At 48.0% G+C, this 13,520-nt stretch overlaps 1 protein-coding gene across 2 annotated transcripts in view; it reads right to left on the bottom strand.

Annotated features, from left to right (window-relative positions):
- Positions 1 to 10,429: 10,429 nt before the first annotated feature.
- Positions 10,430 to 13,520, bottom strand: part of AATF (apoptosis antagonizing transcription factor) — a 107,120-nt gene continuing 104,029 nt past the window's right edge. For both annotated transcript variants that reach the window (XM_002748315.6, XM_008997006.3), the window contains one exon: positions 10,430 to 10,702. In XM_002748315.6, the coding sequence (XP_002748361.2) occupies positions 10,567 to 10,702 (136 nt within the window). In that variant the 3' untranslated portion in view covers positions 10,430 to 10,566. The remainder of the gene's footprint in view (positions 10,703 to 13,520) is intronic.

Genomic DNA, 13,520 nt, shown 5'->3' with positions numbered 1-13,520 from the left:
TGGAAGAGCCAGCCTGGCGGACAGGCTCGTAGATAAAGCAGTGCACATTTCTGATGGCACTGGAGACCAGTCACTGTGGCTGCTGTTTTGGGAGGCGGCGGGGGGGCTAGCACAGCAGGAGCTGTCAGTGGTGGCCAGTGTGTGTTGCCAGCTCCCCACGTGCCCTCCCTGCACCATTGGGCCAGGAAAACCAAAGGCTCACCCTAAAAAGAAGCAAGGCAGAGGTTCCCCCAGCCAGCCTCTGTGGACCGCGTCAGCAGCTGGACCTGGGCCCTGCTGGCTCAGGCCACCCCACCAACCAGAGCTGCAAATCTACTTTGGCCCACTTGCTCAGGCCACTCTTGGAGAAAGCAATCTGGAGGTTTCAATTAGGCTGTCCTTGGCCTCTTTTTGTGCCTTCAGGAAGGAAAATCTCTGTTTAATTATATACCTGAGAACTAGGACTTAAGGCCGGCCCCCCCCATCCTTCTCCTGGAGGATGGAGATGTGACCTTAAAATGCAAGCTCTCCCCAGGGCTCCAGAGGCCTGAGGAGCCAGTCACAGGGGGTTACTTCCCAGGCCAGGCCCCTCTCCCTGCCCTACCTGGCAGGAGCCTCCCAGATACACATCTGGGGCCCAAGCACTCCTGGGAACAAAGCCCCGAACTTACCAGAAAGGTGAGTGGATGAAACAGTGGCCCTGCAGCCCAGGGAAGCCTCCATTTCCAAGATCCTCGTGGAACATCACAGCACCCACGGCGGGGGGTGCGGAGGGACAGGAGCCTGCAGAAACGCTGATAAGTGAATTCAAAGCACCTGCTCCTCTCTGCTTATCTCCTCAAACAATGTGAACTAGGAGTTATCACATTTAAAGTGCTCCGTATTCGCCTTACATTTAGCTCTTAAAACCAAGTGCAGTGTGCTACAACTTTAAAGGACACAAGAGTCAAACTGGAAAATAATTTTATGGCATCAGGGAGTCAGCTCCCAGCCTAGTCCCTCAGGAGGAGAGGAGACTGAGTCAGCCTCTTAGGCTCCCAGGATCACCCTAGACACCGACGCAGAAAACCGCCTCTTCCCTACGCCCTTCACTTACCCCAGGTCTCAGGGCCAAGAAATTGGTGGAGACAGGGTACACCACCAGCCCACGCTCAGGTCTAGATCAGGACCTTCCACCCAGCCTGCCAGGGCAGGCACAGGTGTGTGAAGACACCGAGCCCCTTAGCCCTGGGCCAGCTGGAGCTCCTGCCACCCCACCTGCTGACCATTTACCTCATCTTTAATTTTGGCACTTGCTGTGCCTCACAAAAAGTTGGAAAATATACAGATCTGAACTGTCCCATACATTAGTTGCTAGCCACACTGCGAGTGCACATGTGGTTGGGGGCTACCATGTGGGATAGCACAGAACAGCCGGATTACCTTCCCATCATCCTGGAAAGTTCCATTGGACAGCTCTGGTCTAGATGCTCCAGGCCACTCCTAGAGTTGGAACAGCACCCCCTGCAGCCCCCAGGCCAGGGGAGAGAGGAAGGTGCTGGCCACGTGAGCAAAGGAATACAAACTTGGAGCCACACTCGCAGGGAAAGGCAGAAACTGCAGAGCAGCAGGCTAATTGCTTTGCGCTGGGTATTAGGACACCTGCATCCTAATGCACCTGGTGTTCCTGGAGGTGCCTCTCAGAGCCAGACTTTGAAGCCCCAGGATGTAAGGGCCTTGAGCACCGGGGCTCCTGCCCTCCCACCAGGCTGCTTTTTCCTAGAACCTTGGGAAAATGATGCTAAGCATGAAAATGGCTCCAGAGCCCGAGCTTCCAGGAGTTCCAGCCAAGATTAAGAGGCAACTGCAGTGGGGGCAGCGGGTTTTGATGAGACCCAAGTCTACAGATGCTACAGAAGAGCAGGGCAGCAGAAACCACCTAGAATCTGGGTCACCTGCCGAAAGAGCCCCTTGCTAAGCCTCAACTAGTGCCTGTCACACAGTCAGAGGTCAAGAAATACCTGAAGGAATGGACTTGAACAACATTCTCACACCGCACTAAACCCAAGTCTGCGGCGCTGCTTTTACTTAGAAACAGCAGCTTCGGAATGAGAAAGTCCTGAGCAGCCATGAGCTCAGATCACTAATGAGGACCTCGAGGGAAGTGATTTCCTCAAGGTCAGACCCCAGCAGATTTGATTTCTAGTCCAGGATTCTCTCCATAACTCCAGCCTTCATCCACACGTGTCCTCTACTCAAAACATCACACCAGCCCACGCCAGCACTAGCGATGTGTTCCTAAGCCCCTCTTAGAACCTGGTAGTAAGAGACCGGTAGATCACAGAAAAGAGGAGCGGCCATCCTCGAGGGCCAGGAATCTGCACACGTGGAGCTCATTTCCAATCCAGTCTCAAAGAGGCAGATAGGGCGGGAGGGGCAGGCAGGACCCTTCCTGTGTTACCATCAGGTTGTCTATTGGGATCCTTATATTTTTTTTCTACCCTATCAGTGATGTGCAACTGTTGCTTTTTTTTTCACATTCTTTAACATTTTCCTTTCCTGAGAATATGGCATCCTTGACCTCAACAAATGAATTCCGAGATCCCAGAATAAACCGAGGGGAAATAAACCGAGTAAACTTCTCAGGAATACAAATGCAGCTGAGGCAATGATCCTATTGGCAGACCCCACACGATGGGCGAGAAAGCACAGTAAAGGAAATCTATAGATCTACAAGAAAAACAAAAGTTAGATAAGGCGCCATCAGGCTGCATTACAACCCGGCTCTCCTCCACACACCAGGAGCGGGTAATGAGGGCTCCATCGACAGAACTGCTGGACAAATTGAATCCACACCAGTCAGCAGGGTGATGTGCAGCCCAGACTTAAAAGAGAATTAGTTAATGAACTTACCAAATTGCTGGCAATTCTTTTTTAAATGTTATGAAGAAAGAAAAAGTAAGAAAAGAAAGAAAATGCGGAAAACTTAAAAAGAAAATGGTTTTCTTCATGAAGGAAACCTTTAATTTCTAGCACAATGCCCCAATACACATGCACATACATACATTGTGTTATTATTTTGTGACACAGGGTCTCGCTCTATTGCCCAGGCTGGAGTTCAGTGGCTCGATCACAGCTCACTGCTGCCCTGACCTCCTGGGCTCAAGTGATCCTCCCACCTCAGCCTCCTGAATAGCTGGGACTGCAGGTGCACACCACTAAACCTGGCTAATTTTTTTTTTCTATTTTTTGTATGGCGGAGGGTGGTGTCTTACTTTGTTGCCCAGGCTGATCTTGAGGTCAGACTCCTGGGCTCAAGTAATCCTCCCACCTTGGCCTCCCAATGTGTTGAGATTACAGGCGTGAGTCACTGTGCCCAGCTACATACATAAAAATTTAAAACACAGGAGGCCAAGGCAGGAAGATCACCTGAGGTCAAGAGTTCAAGACCAGCCCAGCCAACATGGCAAAAACCCATCTCTACTAAACACACAAAATTAGCCAGACGTGGTGGTGCACTTCTGTAATCCCAGCTACTCGGGGGGCTGAGGCAGGAGAATCACTTGAACCTGTAAAGTGGAGGTTGCAGTGAGCTGAGATCACACCATTCCAGCCTGGGCAACAGAGTGAGACTCTGACTCAAAACAACAAAAAAGTAAAAACACCAACGGAGATACAGAAAACAAAGTTCATTCGTTTTGGGCCAGGCTCACTGTTGCATCTGTGTTTATTAAACACAGGCAATAGAACAGCACTTTTTTTTTTTTTTGAGCCGGAGTTTTGCTCTTATTACCCAGGCTGGAGTGCAATGGCGCGATCTTGGCTCACCACAACCTCCTCCTCCTGGGTTCAAGCAATTCTCTTGCCTCAGCCTCCCGAGTAGCTAGGACTACAGGCACGCACCACCACACCCAGCTAATCTTTGTATTTTTAGTAGAGACGGGGTTTCACTATGTTGACCAGGATGGTCTCAATCTCTTGACCTCGTGATCCACCCGCCTCAGCCTCCCAAAGTGCTGGGTGCCACCGCACCCGGCTAGAACAGCACTTATAGAGAGTACCATTATTCTGGTGTCGCCAGAGGGGCAGGCCGTGGTCCAGGCAAAAAACACCCACACTGCACCCAGCCTCAGGCTCTTCCTGACACCCTTCACCTCTACTGTCTGCGAGGTTTTGCTGAGGCATGCGCCTACCTCATTTGTGTGCCTGGCTCCGGGGAGATGCGGATCTTGGCATTAACACATTCCATGTACAGAGTGACTGCTCTCTTCCTGGGGACTGGCACCCAGCTTTATAACCAACATCATATTTGGATTAATTCTGAGCCTCAAACTCTGCTCTCTTTGGATTAAATGGTGAGACTGAGAGAGGCGGTCTTCTTGGAGGGGTTTTAGCAATGCGTGTGGAGAGCAGGAAACTGACCTCTAAAAAGGAAACTGCATCCTAAAGCTGGTGATGCCGGATCAGCTGCTGGAGCGCGTGGGGACTGGCTTTCCTGCATCTTCTCACACGCCCAGGGGTTCCAAATGATGCTCAATAGTGAGGCCTGGCCAGTGTTCCTGGAGAGAAATGGCTGCACACCAAAACCAAAGTCTAGAGGACAAGAAAAACCAATCCGGAAGGCCCCAGGATGAAGGCTCTGAAAGCAGCAAGAGCAAGAGAACAGCAGGGCACGTGGAGAGCAAATTATATGTGATCCCGCAGCCCGGGTGAAATCTGGGGGCCTGGGAGGGAGATGATGGTGTCACTTTCTATTTCTCCACCATCTTTCACTGGAGTATCATTTCCAAGCACATTACAGGCAGCAGCCCTTTAATCCTCCCAGAGGAGTGTGCTGATTTGAAGGGGTCCCTGGTGAGCAAGACATAAACCCAGGATCAAACTCCAGGGCCAGTGTCCTCCCAGCTCCCAGATGCCCTGTGTTACAGGCGGCCTGGCCTAGGTGAGTGGGAGTGTACGAGGGCCCTGACGCCACCATGACGTCCCAAGAGCCCTAAAAACACACAGACCCTTTCACTTGATTCATTTTACTCCTAAAGACAGATGCCAAGAAAAACAAGTTTTCAAAACTACAATAAACAAGCTTTATGCACAGATATTCTCCTGTACTATTATCCTGTATGTTCCGAGCAGGAACCTAGCAACAATGTAAACGTCCCCAAACAGGGGATTTGGTGAAATATTGACACAGGCTGCAACGGAATGACTAGTTAGTAATGAAAGTATGACATCTGGAAAAACATGGAAATAATCTGATGTTACTATTAATATTAAAATGTAGAATGCCAGGCACAGTGGCTCACACATGTAATCCCAGCACTTTGGGAAGCCGAGACAGGTGGATCGCTTGAGACCGGGAGTTCCAGACCAGCCTGGCCCACGTGGTAAAACCCCGTCTCTACCAAAAATACAAAAATTAGCAAGGCATGGTGGTGGGTGCCTGTAATCGCAGCTATTTGGGAGGCTGAGGCAGGAGAATCACTTGAACCCAGGAGGCAGAGGTTGCAGTGAGTTGAGATTGTGCCACTGTACTCCAGCCTGGGTGAGAGAGACTGTCTCGAAAAAAAAAAAATGCAGAATACTGTGTGGCACTGCTTCTCAGCTGGTATACATGCATGTAGGGTGGCAGATGTGGCTGTATGAGGATTTTGTTTTTTAGGATAAGTAAAACATTTCAAACAGTCCAGAAGTAAAAACCAAGTCTTCCCTGCAAACGGCTCCCTGGCTCCTCCCCTGTTGAGAACCACAGGGGCCATTCTGTATGATTGGCTCTAGACACAGAAGAGGACCACAAAGTACAAAAGATGACAAGTGGGGCCAGGCGTGGTGGCTCAATGCCTGTAATCCCAGCACTTTGGGAGGCCGAGGTGGGTAGATCACTTGAGTTCAGGAGTTTGAGCTGGGCAGCATGGCAAAACCGCATCCGTACAAAAAATACAAAAATTAGCCAGCATGGTGGTGTGTGCCTGTGGCCCCAGCTACTGAGGAGGCTAAGGTGGGAGGATCACCTTAGCCCAGAAGATCAAAGCTGCAAGTGAGCTAAGAATGCACCACTGCACTCCAGCCTGCTGACAGAGCAAGACGCTGTCTCAAAAATAAAACAATAAAACAAAATGAAATAAGACAAAAACCCAGCCTCAGCACTTTCAGTCCACTGAAGGGAGGCCCACTGCACTTCTTCCCAGATCCCATCTCTGGTGCACACCCGGGCAGGTGGGGCTGTGGCTGTGGCTGCGTTTCAGTGTGACCAGCTCACCGCTTCGCCTTATTGGCGAGATATTGAAGGTCTATGGTTTATGAGTGTCGCGTGTGAAGCAGTCAGCTGGGCAAAAATAAAATAAACGCAAACTCCACACAAAAGAGAGGAATGCTTCAGTCAACACTGAAAAAGGGCTCTGGATTGAAACTCTTGATAACTGTTCTCAACTCATTTAAAAATCAGCATTAGCTACCAAAATGTAAAGTATTAGTTTTATTAAAATGCAAATCAATCAACTAATCTGTCTTTCTAGTAACAGTTGAATTGCAGTATCCGTGTCAATTAAAATAGTTTCCAATTTATTCGTGGCTGGAAGGAGGGTGGTCTTCTGAATTTTAAAATGCAAGCCTCCCTTTAGTGAAAGAAAATTCTGTCAGTTCCTTTTTTCTCATCTCTCATTTTTAACTCATTTTAATTAAACTTGCTGGACTCCAAGTATTTTGAAGTACCTGTTCAAATCCTTTTCTTACCAGAGTAACGAGGACAAAGGTTCTATCTGTTTAGGAAACTTGGGTTGGCGTCAGGCTCATAGGAAGTTCATTGCTGAGGTCATTTCCTTGCTGTCCTACCAAGCATTATCTGGAACCCTCAAGGCTAGATGGACAATGTTGGATGTTGTGTATTTTAAAAGGTGATCATTTTGAAAGCAGTGAATGTGGGGGAATTCTCCTATTTTTGTTGATCTTTTGGGTAACTGGAGACACATTGAAAATTAAACATTTCCCTGACAGTAGAGCCAAAGAGGTGATTGTAGAGACAAGAAAAGTCACCACATACCAAGGTCCAATTAATATAGATGAAAAAACCCTCCTCCTTCCTATCCGTCCCATCCTGAGCTCAGCGGATACATTTATGTTTTTGTTTTGTTTTTTTGAGACAGAGTCTCACTCTATCGCCCAGCCTGGAGTATACTGGCGCAATCTCATCTCATTGCAACCTTTGCTGCCTGGGTTCAAGCAATTCTCCTGCCTCAGCCTCCCGAGTAGCTGGGATTACAGGCGCCTGTCACTGTGGCCGGCTAATTTTTGTATTTTTAGTAGAGACAGGGTTTCACCATCTGAACCAGGCTAGTCTTGAACTCCTGATTGTGTGATCCACCCTCCTCGGCCTCCCAAATATTTATGTTAAAACTCAACTGTGATGCAGATGATGTGTGACGTGGGGCCTCCCTTCTGCTGTCCAGTCCAAAGGCACTGTGTGGTAGTCCCCGACACCAAGGCAATGATATGGAGGGTTTCTGGACACAAAAATCTGTCCCTTGGTTTTGACATTTCTAAGCAATATCAAAACTCAACTTTTTTTTTTGAGACGGAGTTTCGCTCTTGTTACCCAGGCTGGAGTGCAATGGTACAATCTGGGCTCACTGCAACCTCCGCCTTCTGGGTTCAGGCAATTCTCCTGCCTCAGCCTCCTGAGTAGCTGGGATTACAGGTGTGTGCCACTATGCCCAGCTAATTTTTTGTATTTTTAGTAGAGACTGGGTTTCACCGTGTTGACCAGGATGGTTTCGATCTCTTGACCTCGTGATCCACGCCCGGCCCAAAACTCAACTTTTAAAGCAAGTAGTTAGGGCCAGGCGCAGTGGCTCACACCTGTAATCCCAGCACTTTGGGAGGCTGAGGCGGGCAGATCACTTGAGGTCCCGAGTTTGAGACTAGCCTTGTCAACATGGTGAAACCCTGTCTCTACTAAAACTACAAAAATTAGCCAGGCGTGGTGGCACGAGCCTATAATCCCAGCTACTTGGGAGACTGAGGCAGAGTGAATCGCTTGAACCTGGGAGATGGAGGTTGCAGTGAGCCGGGTTGGCACCACTGCACTCCAGCCTGGGTGACAGAGAGAAACTCTGTCTCAGAAAACAACAAAGAGCCCAAGTAGTAACTGCAACTCAACTCAGTTGCCTGGAACCAACATTGCTTCTCTAATCCCATAGCTCTAAATAACAAGCTGGGCAGAGGACCCATGAGATGTTCAGTCCGGCATGCTGGCCACTCATGCCCACATTACTTATTCAGGATCATCTTCACTCATATTGACCACAGCAAGCCAATAAATTGCCCTTATGGGAATTTAATTTCCAGCTTTTGACCTTTGGATGAAAAACAAGTGAATCATCTCCTCCTGCTAGATTTACACCAGAGCTAATCTCAATAAAGTGATTTAGGAATGGTGAGAGTGGAAACGGACTCTGGAACAATCTTTATAGGTGAAAAGAGGAGACAAAAAAAGTCAAACAACCATGTATTTGGACAGTAGGCACACGGCTCCAAATTACAAAACTTCTAGGATTCTGGGGGCCTCTCTGCTCTCCAGAGCCATATAAACCACTAAACATCAGCCACTCAGCAGCATCCCGGCCTGGCGTGGTGGCACACAGCTGTAGTCGCAGCCACCTGAGAAGCTAAGGTGGGAGGGGATTTGCTTGAGCCTGAGGGGTAGAGGCTGCAGTGAGCTATGATCACAACACACCGCTGCACTCGAGCCTGGGAGACAGAGCAAGACCCTGTCTCACCAGAAAAAAAAAATTAAACCTTTTAAATTTGTTATTATTTTAAAACTCCTCCTTGCAGAGTAGGGCTACCCCATAGGCAGTATGCCCAGAGTAGCTGGTAAAACATTTGAAATTTACTGAGTTACTCTGAAAAATATGTTATTGACTATACCCTGCTGTACAACAGATCTCAAAACTCCTCTGGCCAGCAGTGGCTCACGCCTGTAATTACAGCACTTTGGGAGGCTCAGGTAGGTGGATCACTTGAGGTCAGGCGTTTGAGACCAGCCTGGGCAACATGATGAAACCTTGTCTCTACTAAAAACAAAACAAAACAAAAATGAGCTGGGTGTGGTGACGCGCACCTATAATCCCAGCTATTCAGGAGGCTGAGGCAGGAGAATCGCTTGAACCTGGAAGGCAGAGGCTGCAGTGAGCCAAGATTGCGTCACTGCACTCCAGCCTGGGTGACGGAGCAAGACTCCATCTTAAAAAGAAAAACTTCCTTTGATCTAAAACTTTGTACCCTTTGACCAACATGTCCCCATATACCCTGCTCCCCCAACCCCCTCAGTTTTTGTTAACCATCATTCTACTATTCAGTTCTGAGTCGGCCTTTTGTAGATTCCACATATAATTGCGGTTAGGTGGTCTCTGTTCTTCTGTGCTTGGGTCATTTCATTTAGCAGAATGTCTTCCAGGTTCAACCACGTTGTTGCAGGTGTCAAAATTTCCTTCTTTTTTAAGGCCGAATAATATTACACTGTGCACCTATGCCCCATTTTCTTTATATATAAGAAACTCAACTCAATAACAAGAAAACAAATAACCCACTTCAAAAATGGGCAAAGAATCTGAACAGACATTTCTCAAAAGAAGACATACAAATGGCCAAATTCTCAGCATCACTAATCATTAGAGAAATGCATAGAAAAACCACAAGACATTGCCTCACACCTGTTATACTGTCTACTACCAAAAAGATAAACCCCTAAAATGTGTACAACTATTATATAGCAATAAAAACATGGTTAAAAAAAAGATGGAAGGTAAGTGTTGGTAAAGGGAGCGCTGGCATGCTGCAAGTAGGAACGTGGACTGGCATAGCTGTTACGGAAAACTGTACAGAGTTACTAAAAAACTAAAAATTCAACCACCCTATGACCCAATAATCCCATTTCTGGGTATATATACAAATAAACTGACATTCCTGCCGGGTGCAGTGGCGCACGCCTGTAATCCCAGCACACTGGGAGGCTGAGAGGGTGGATCATGAGGTCAAGAGATCGGGACCATCCTAGCCAAAATGGTGAAACCCCGTCTCTACTAAAAATACAAAAATTAGCTGGGCGTGGTGGTGGACGCCTGTAATCCCAGCTACTCAGGAGGCTGAAGCAGGAGAATTGCTTGAACCTGGGAGGCAGAGGTTGCAGTGAGCCCAGAGCATGCCACAGTACTCCAGCCTGGTGACAAAGCGAGACTCTGCCTCAGAATGAATGAATGAAGGGATATCTGCACTCACACACTCATTCTACTCAGAACAGTCAAGCTATGCAAACAATCTGCATGTCCATATGGGTGAATGGATAAAGAAAATGTGAAGTCTGATATTGTATGAGGAGGCCACTGGACTAGAAAAAAAGAAAACCCAATAAATGCGTGATCCGCTAAAGCGCCAAATCAGACTGACTCTCAGCCTCTTAAGAAATCACAAGTGGTGGTAGCAGTAACAATGCTCTTTATTTGTGATGTTTAAAGGTGGGGTTGGGGCATGGGGCGGCGCCCTTGCACGTATCAGGCACATGTTCTGAACGCAGCACCTTCCCAGGGACTTCCCTGCTAGCGCATCCCCGTAAAGTCACTGGTTTCCTCCATCTGGACAAGCAGCCATACCAGCCATGGTGCCGCTGGGTGTCGGAGGTGGGTGATGTCTACCCTTGTGGCGTTCATCAGGAGGGTGGAGCTGGCCAAAAAGAGAGCGATACAGCTCTGTCCTAGAAGACAAACACCGCAAACTGGTTAACACACTGGTTCACTGTTCAAGGTTAAAAAGGAACACAGAAGCTGGGAAATACCCCAATCTGTTTCTTCAGTTGAAAAAACAACCATGGAATTAAAAATGCACCCGCAGCTTCTTACTCACAAACACAACAGAAGGAAGAAACCCAATCAAACAGTAAAATACGGAAATAGTCCAGTGTGGCCAGACACCCTGTCTCCAGGGAATGAGTGTTCTGTAAGTTTGCCCTTTGCAGACAGGCTCTTCAAGTAAGAAAACAAGATTGAATATTTTAATAGGATGTAGGAGACCGCCACCCGGTGAGGAGGATTCAATCGGGCATGGGATGTAGGGGATGTAATTTAGTCTTCATACATTTTCTTGAACTTGGCAGTACTTGAAAAACAATAAAAATGACCCAGCAACAAGATTCCAATCACTATCATCTGTGCGGTTGTTGAGGAGGAGAACTAAGCTTCTTCCCCACTCCCCAGATGCCCTGTCTCTATTCTCAGTCTAATAAATCATATGATGGGTTAATTTATGTCTAAAGTTGGGTTTTTAACATTAAAACCATCGTAACATGCCAGTGTCTTGGCCCCTAAAAAGAAAAGTAAATGACCACTTTCAACCACTATTCCTGCTTTGAAAGGTAACATACACAAACATCTGGCCAAAGCCATCTGCCAAGGCCTGGAAATCCTGAAAGGGGTTTGGATGGGGCACGGATCTTTCCTATCATTGAGACAGAAGCTCCAGAACCCTTTCCCCTGTGGATTCAGAGCAGATCCTCCCTGCAGAGGTATGAGGGAGCCATGAGGTTCCAAGCAGGTAAGACCTGTGTGAGGACATCCCTGCCACCAGGGAGGTGGGTGTGCAGCACGTGGCCACAGAGGCAGCCATCCATGTTCACGCTCTGCAGAAGGCCCTGCCAGTAGACCTCACAGAGACAGGTCAGGCACACACAGGGCTGAGGTAATGGGCCAGGAGTCAGCAGCCCCAGAAGAAATCTACACCTGCTCGGATATTCTCAAGATCGAACTCAAATTATAGCCTGCCATCTTGTTAGGAAAACAAGCTTTTAAAAGTGCTCTCATTATCTGAGGGTCAGCATGGGCACATCCGACTTTGAAAACAAAACCAAAAAACCCCACCTTTCAAACAGCAAAGCTTCAACACCAAAAACCCATTGGTCTTTTTTTTGAAGTCACCCTACTATAGTTGTGTATAGAAACAGAAGCACCACAATGAGAAAACCAGCAAAAGTAATAGAGTATCAAAGCTTTAAAAAAGTAAAAAGAAAAACAGCTTAAGGAAGAAACTCCGGAAGCCACAAATGTAAGCTAGCTTCATCATGTTGGGGAGCATGGGACAGACAGGCAGTGAAAGCACAGGCCAGAAAAAAAGAGGCCTCCAATTTTATTACAGGATTTTTATCCCAAGAGAGTGTTGGTGGCTTCACCCTGAACTACCCAGCAGGCCCCTAGGCCACAGACAAAGGACACAGGTGCCCCCCGAGCTCCACCCATCTCTTTTGCTCTTGTTACGCACATCCACGTGACTCGCCCTCAGTCAGCCCAGATGAGCCCTGCCAAGGTGGAAGGCAGCCCCAGACCAAATGCAAACCCACGGCTCCCAAATCACCAGCTCCGTGACACTGACACCCTGATGCCCGGTGCAGGCTGCACTTCATCACACTATGGCCTGCCTATTTGCCAGTAAAGACAAGTCTCTCCAGCCATTTCCACACAAAATATTAAATGGTGTGAAAGGGAGAGTCGCCATGACAAAAGGACAGTGTGACTTTAAGACGACAACGTTTGATGAGAGGGAAATGCAGAGGCGCGATGCTATTTAGCGCTTCACAATCATACCCTTCCCAGCCTCGCCGTGCTTGCCTGCACCAGACCCCATCATTACCATTGAGCAAATGCTTCCACTCTGCGCGCAATATCAGTGCAACGCCGGGGCCGAAGGCAGCAGTTACTGTCCGCAGCAGGGTTCGCGTGTCAGGAGCAGAGAGTGAAATGCTGAAACCCATGTTTTCATAGAACATCATTTCACACTCAGGTGGGCAAAGCTGACAAACATATGCAGCTGTTCATGGCAAGGCAACTTGGGAAGCTGAGTGGTCTGGGTTCTTAAAACATTTTCACAGAGACAGAATATGAATAGGGGATTACTTCAATCTAAAAGTCCCCAAGCAATTTCTACTTTTATGTCTTCCTCACCCACTACCACCAGCTAGTGACCGTTTTTACCTTCAAAGTGTCTCAAACTTCACAGCTCCTCCAGGCTTCCACTAGCTCAGATCTCACCGTCTCTCATGAAAAACATGGCAACAGCCTCTTGGCTGACTCTTCCACTCCCTTCTCTGAGACAGACAAAGCAGACCCTCCCTGGGGCCTAGGAGCACCACTGGGATGAAGGTCCCCCCATGCTACCCCACCCCATTCCTGCTGCAGATTCCAGGGGTTCAGCTTGGCCTCAGCCCTTCCCCTATATCCTGGCTTTGGCTCCTGCCCTGAGCAGCTGGCCTGCCTCTTTGCTAGGTTGGAGAAGGGAAGGTTGCATATTTTTATAAGGTTTTTCACCATAAGTTTAAATAGTTACAAAATATATAATTACCAGAAGGTTGTGAGAATATGAACTTTTGTAATGCCTGCAACGGAATCTATGTGCCATAGTGCCTTGATACTCACTGTTTATTCATTTAAGTTAACACAGTGACACATAAACTCTTTTTTTTTTGAGACAGAGGTTCACTCTTGTTGCTCAGGCTGGAGTGCAGTGGTGATCTCAGCTCACCGCAA

The sequence above is a fragment of the Callithrix jacchus genome, chromosome 5 (assembly GCF_049354715.1).
Source record: "Callithrix jacchus isolate 240 chromosome 5, calJac240_pri, whole genome shotgun sequence".
In the NCBI taxonomy this organism is placed as follows: domain Eukaryota; kingdom Metazoa; phylum Chordata; class Mammalia; order Primates; family Cebidae; genus Callithrix; species Callithrix jacchus.
This window is presented reverse-complemented; position numbering and strand designations above follow the sequence as displayed.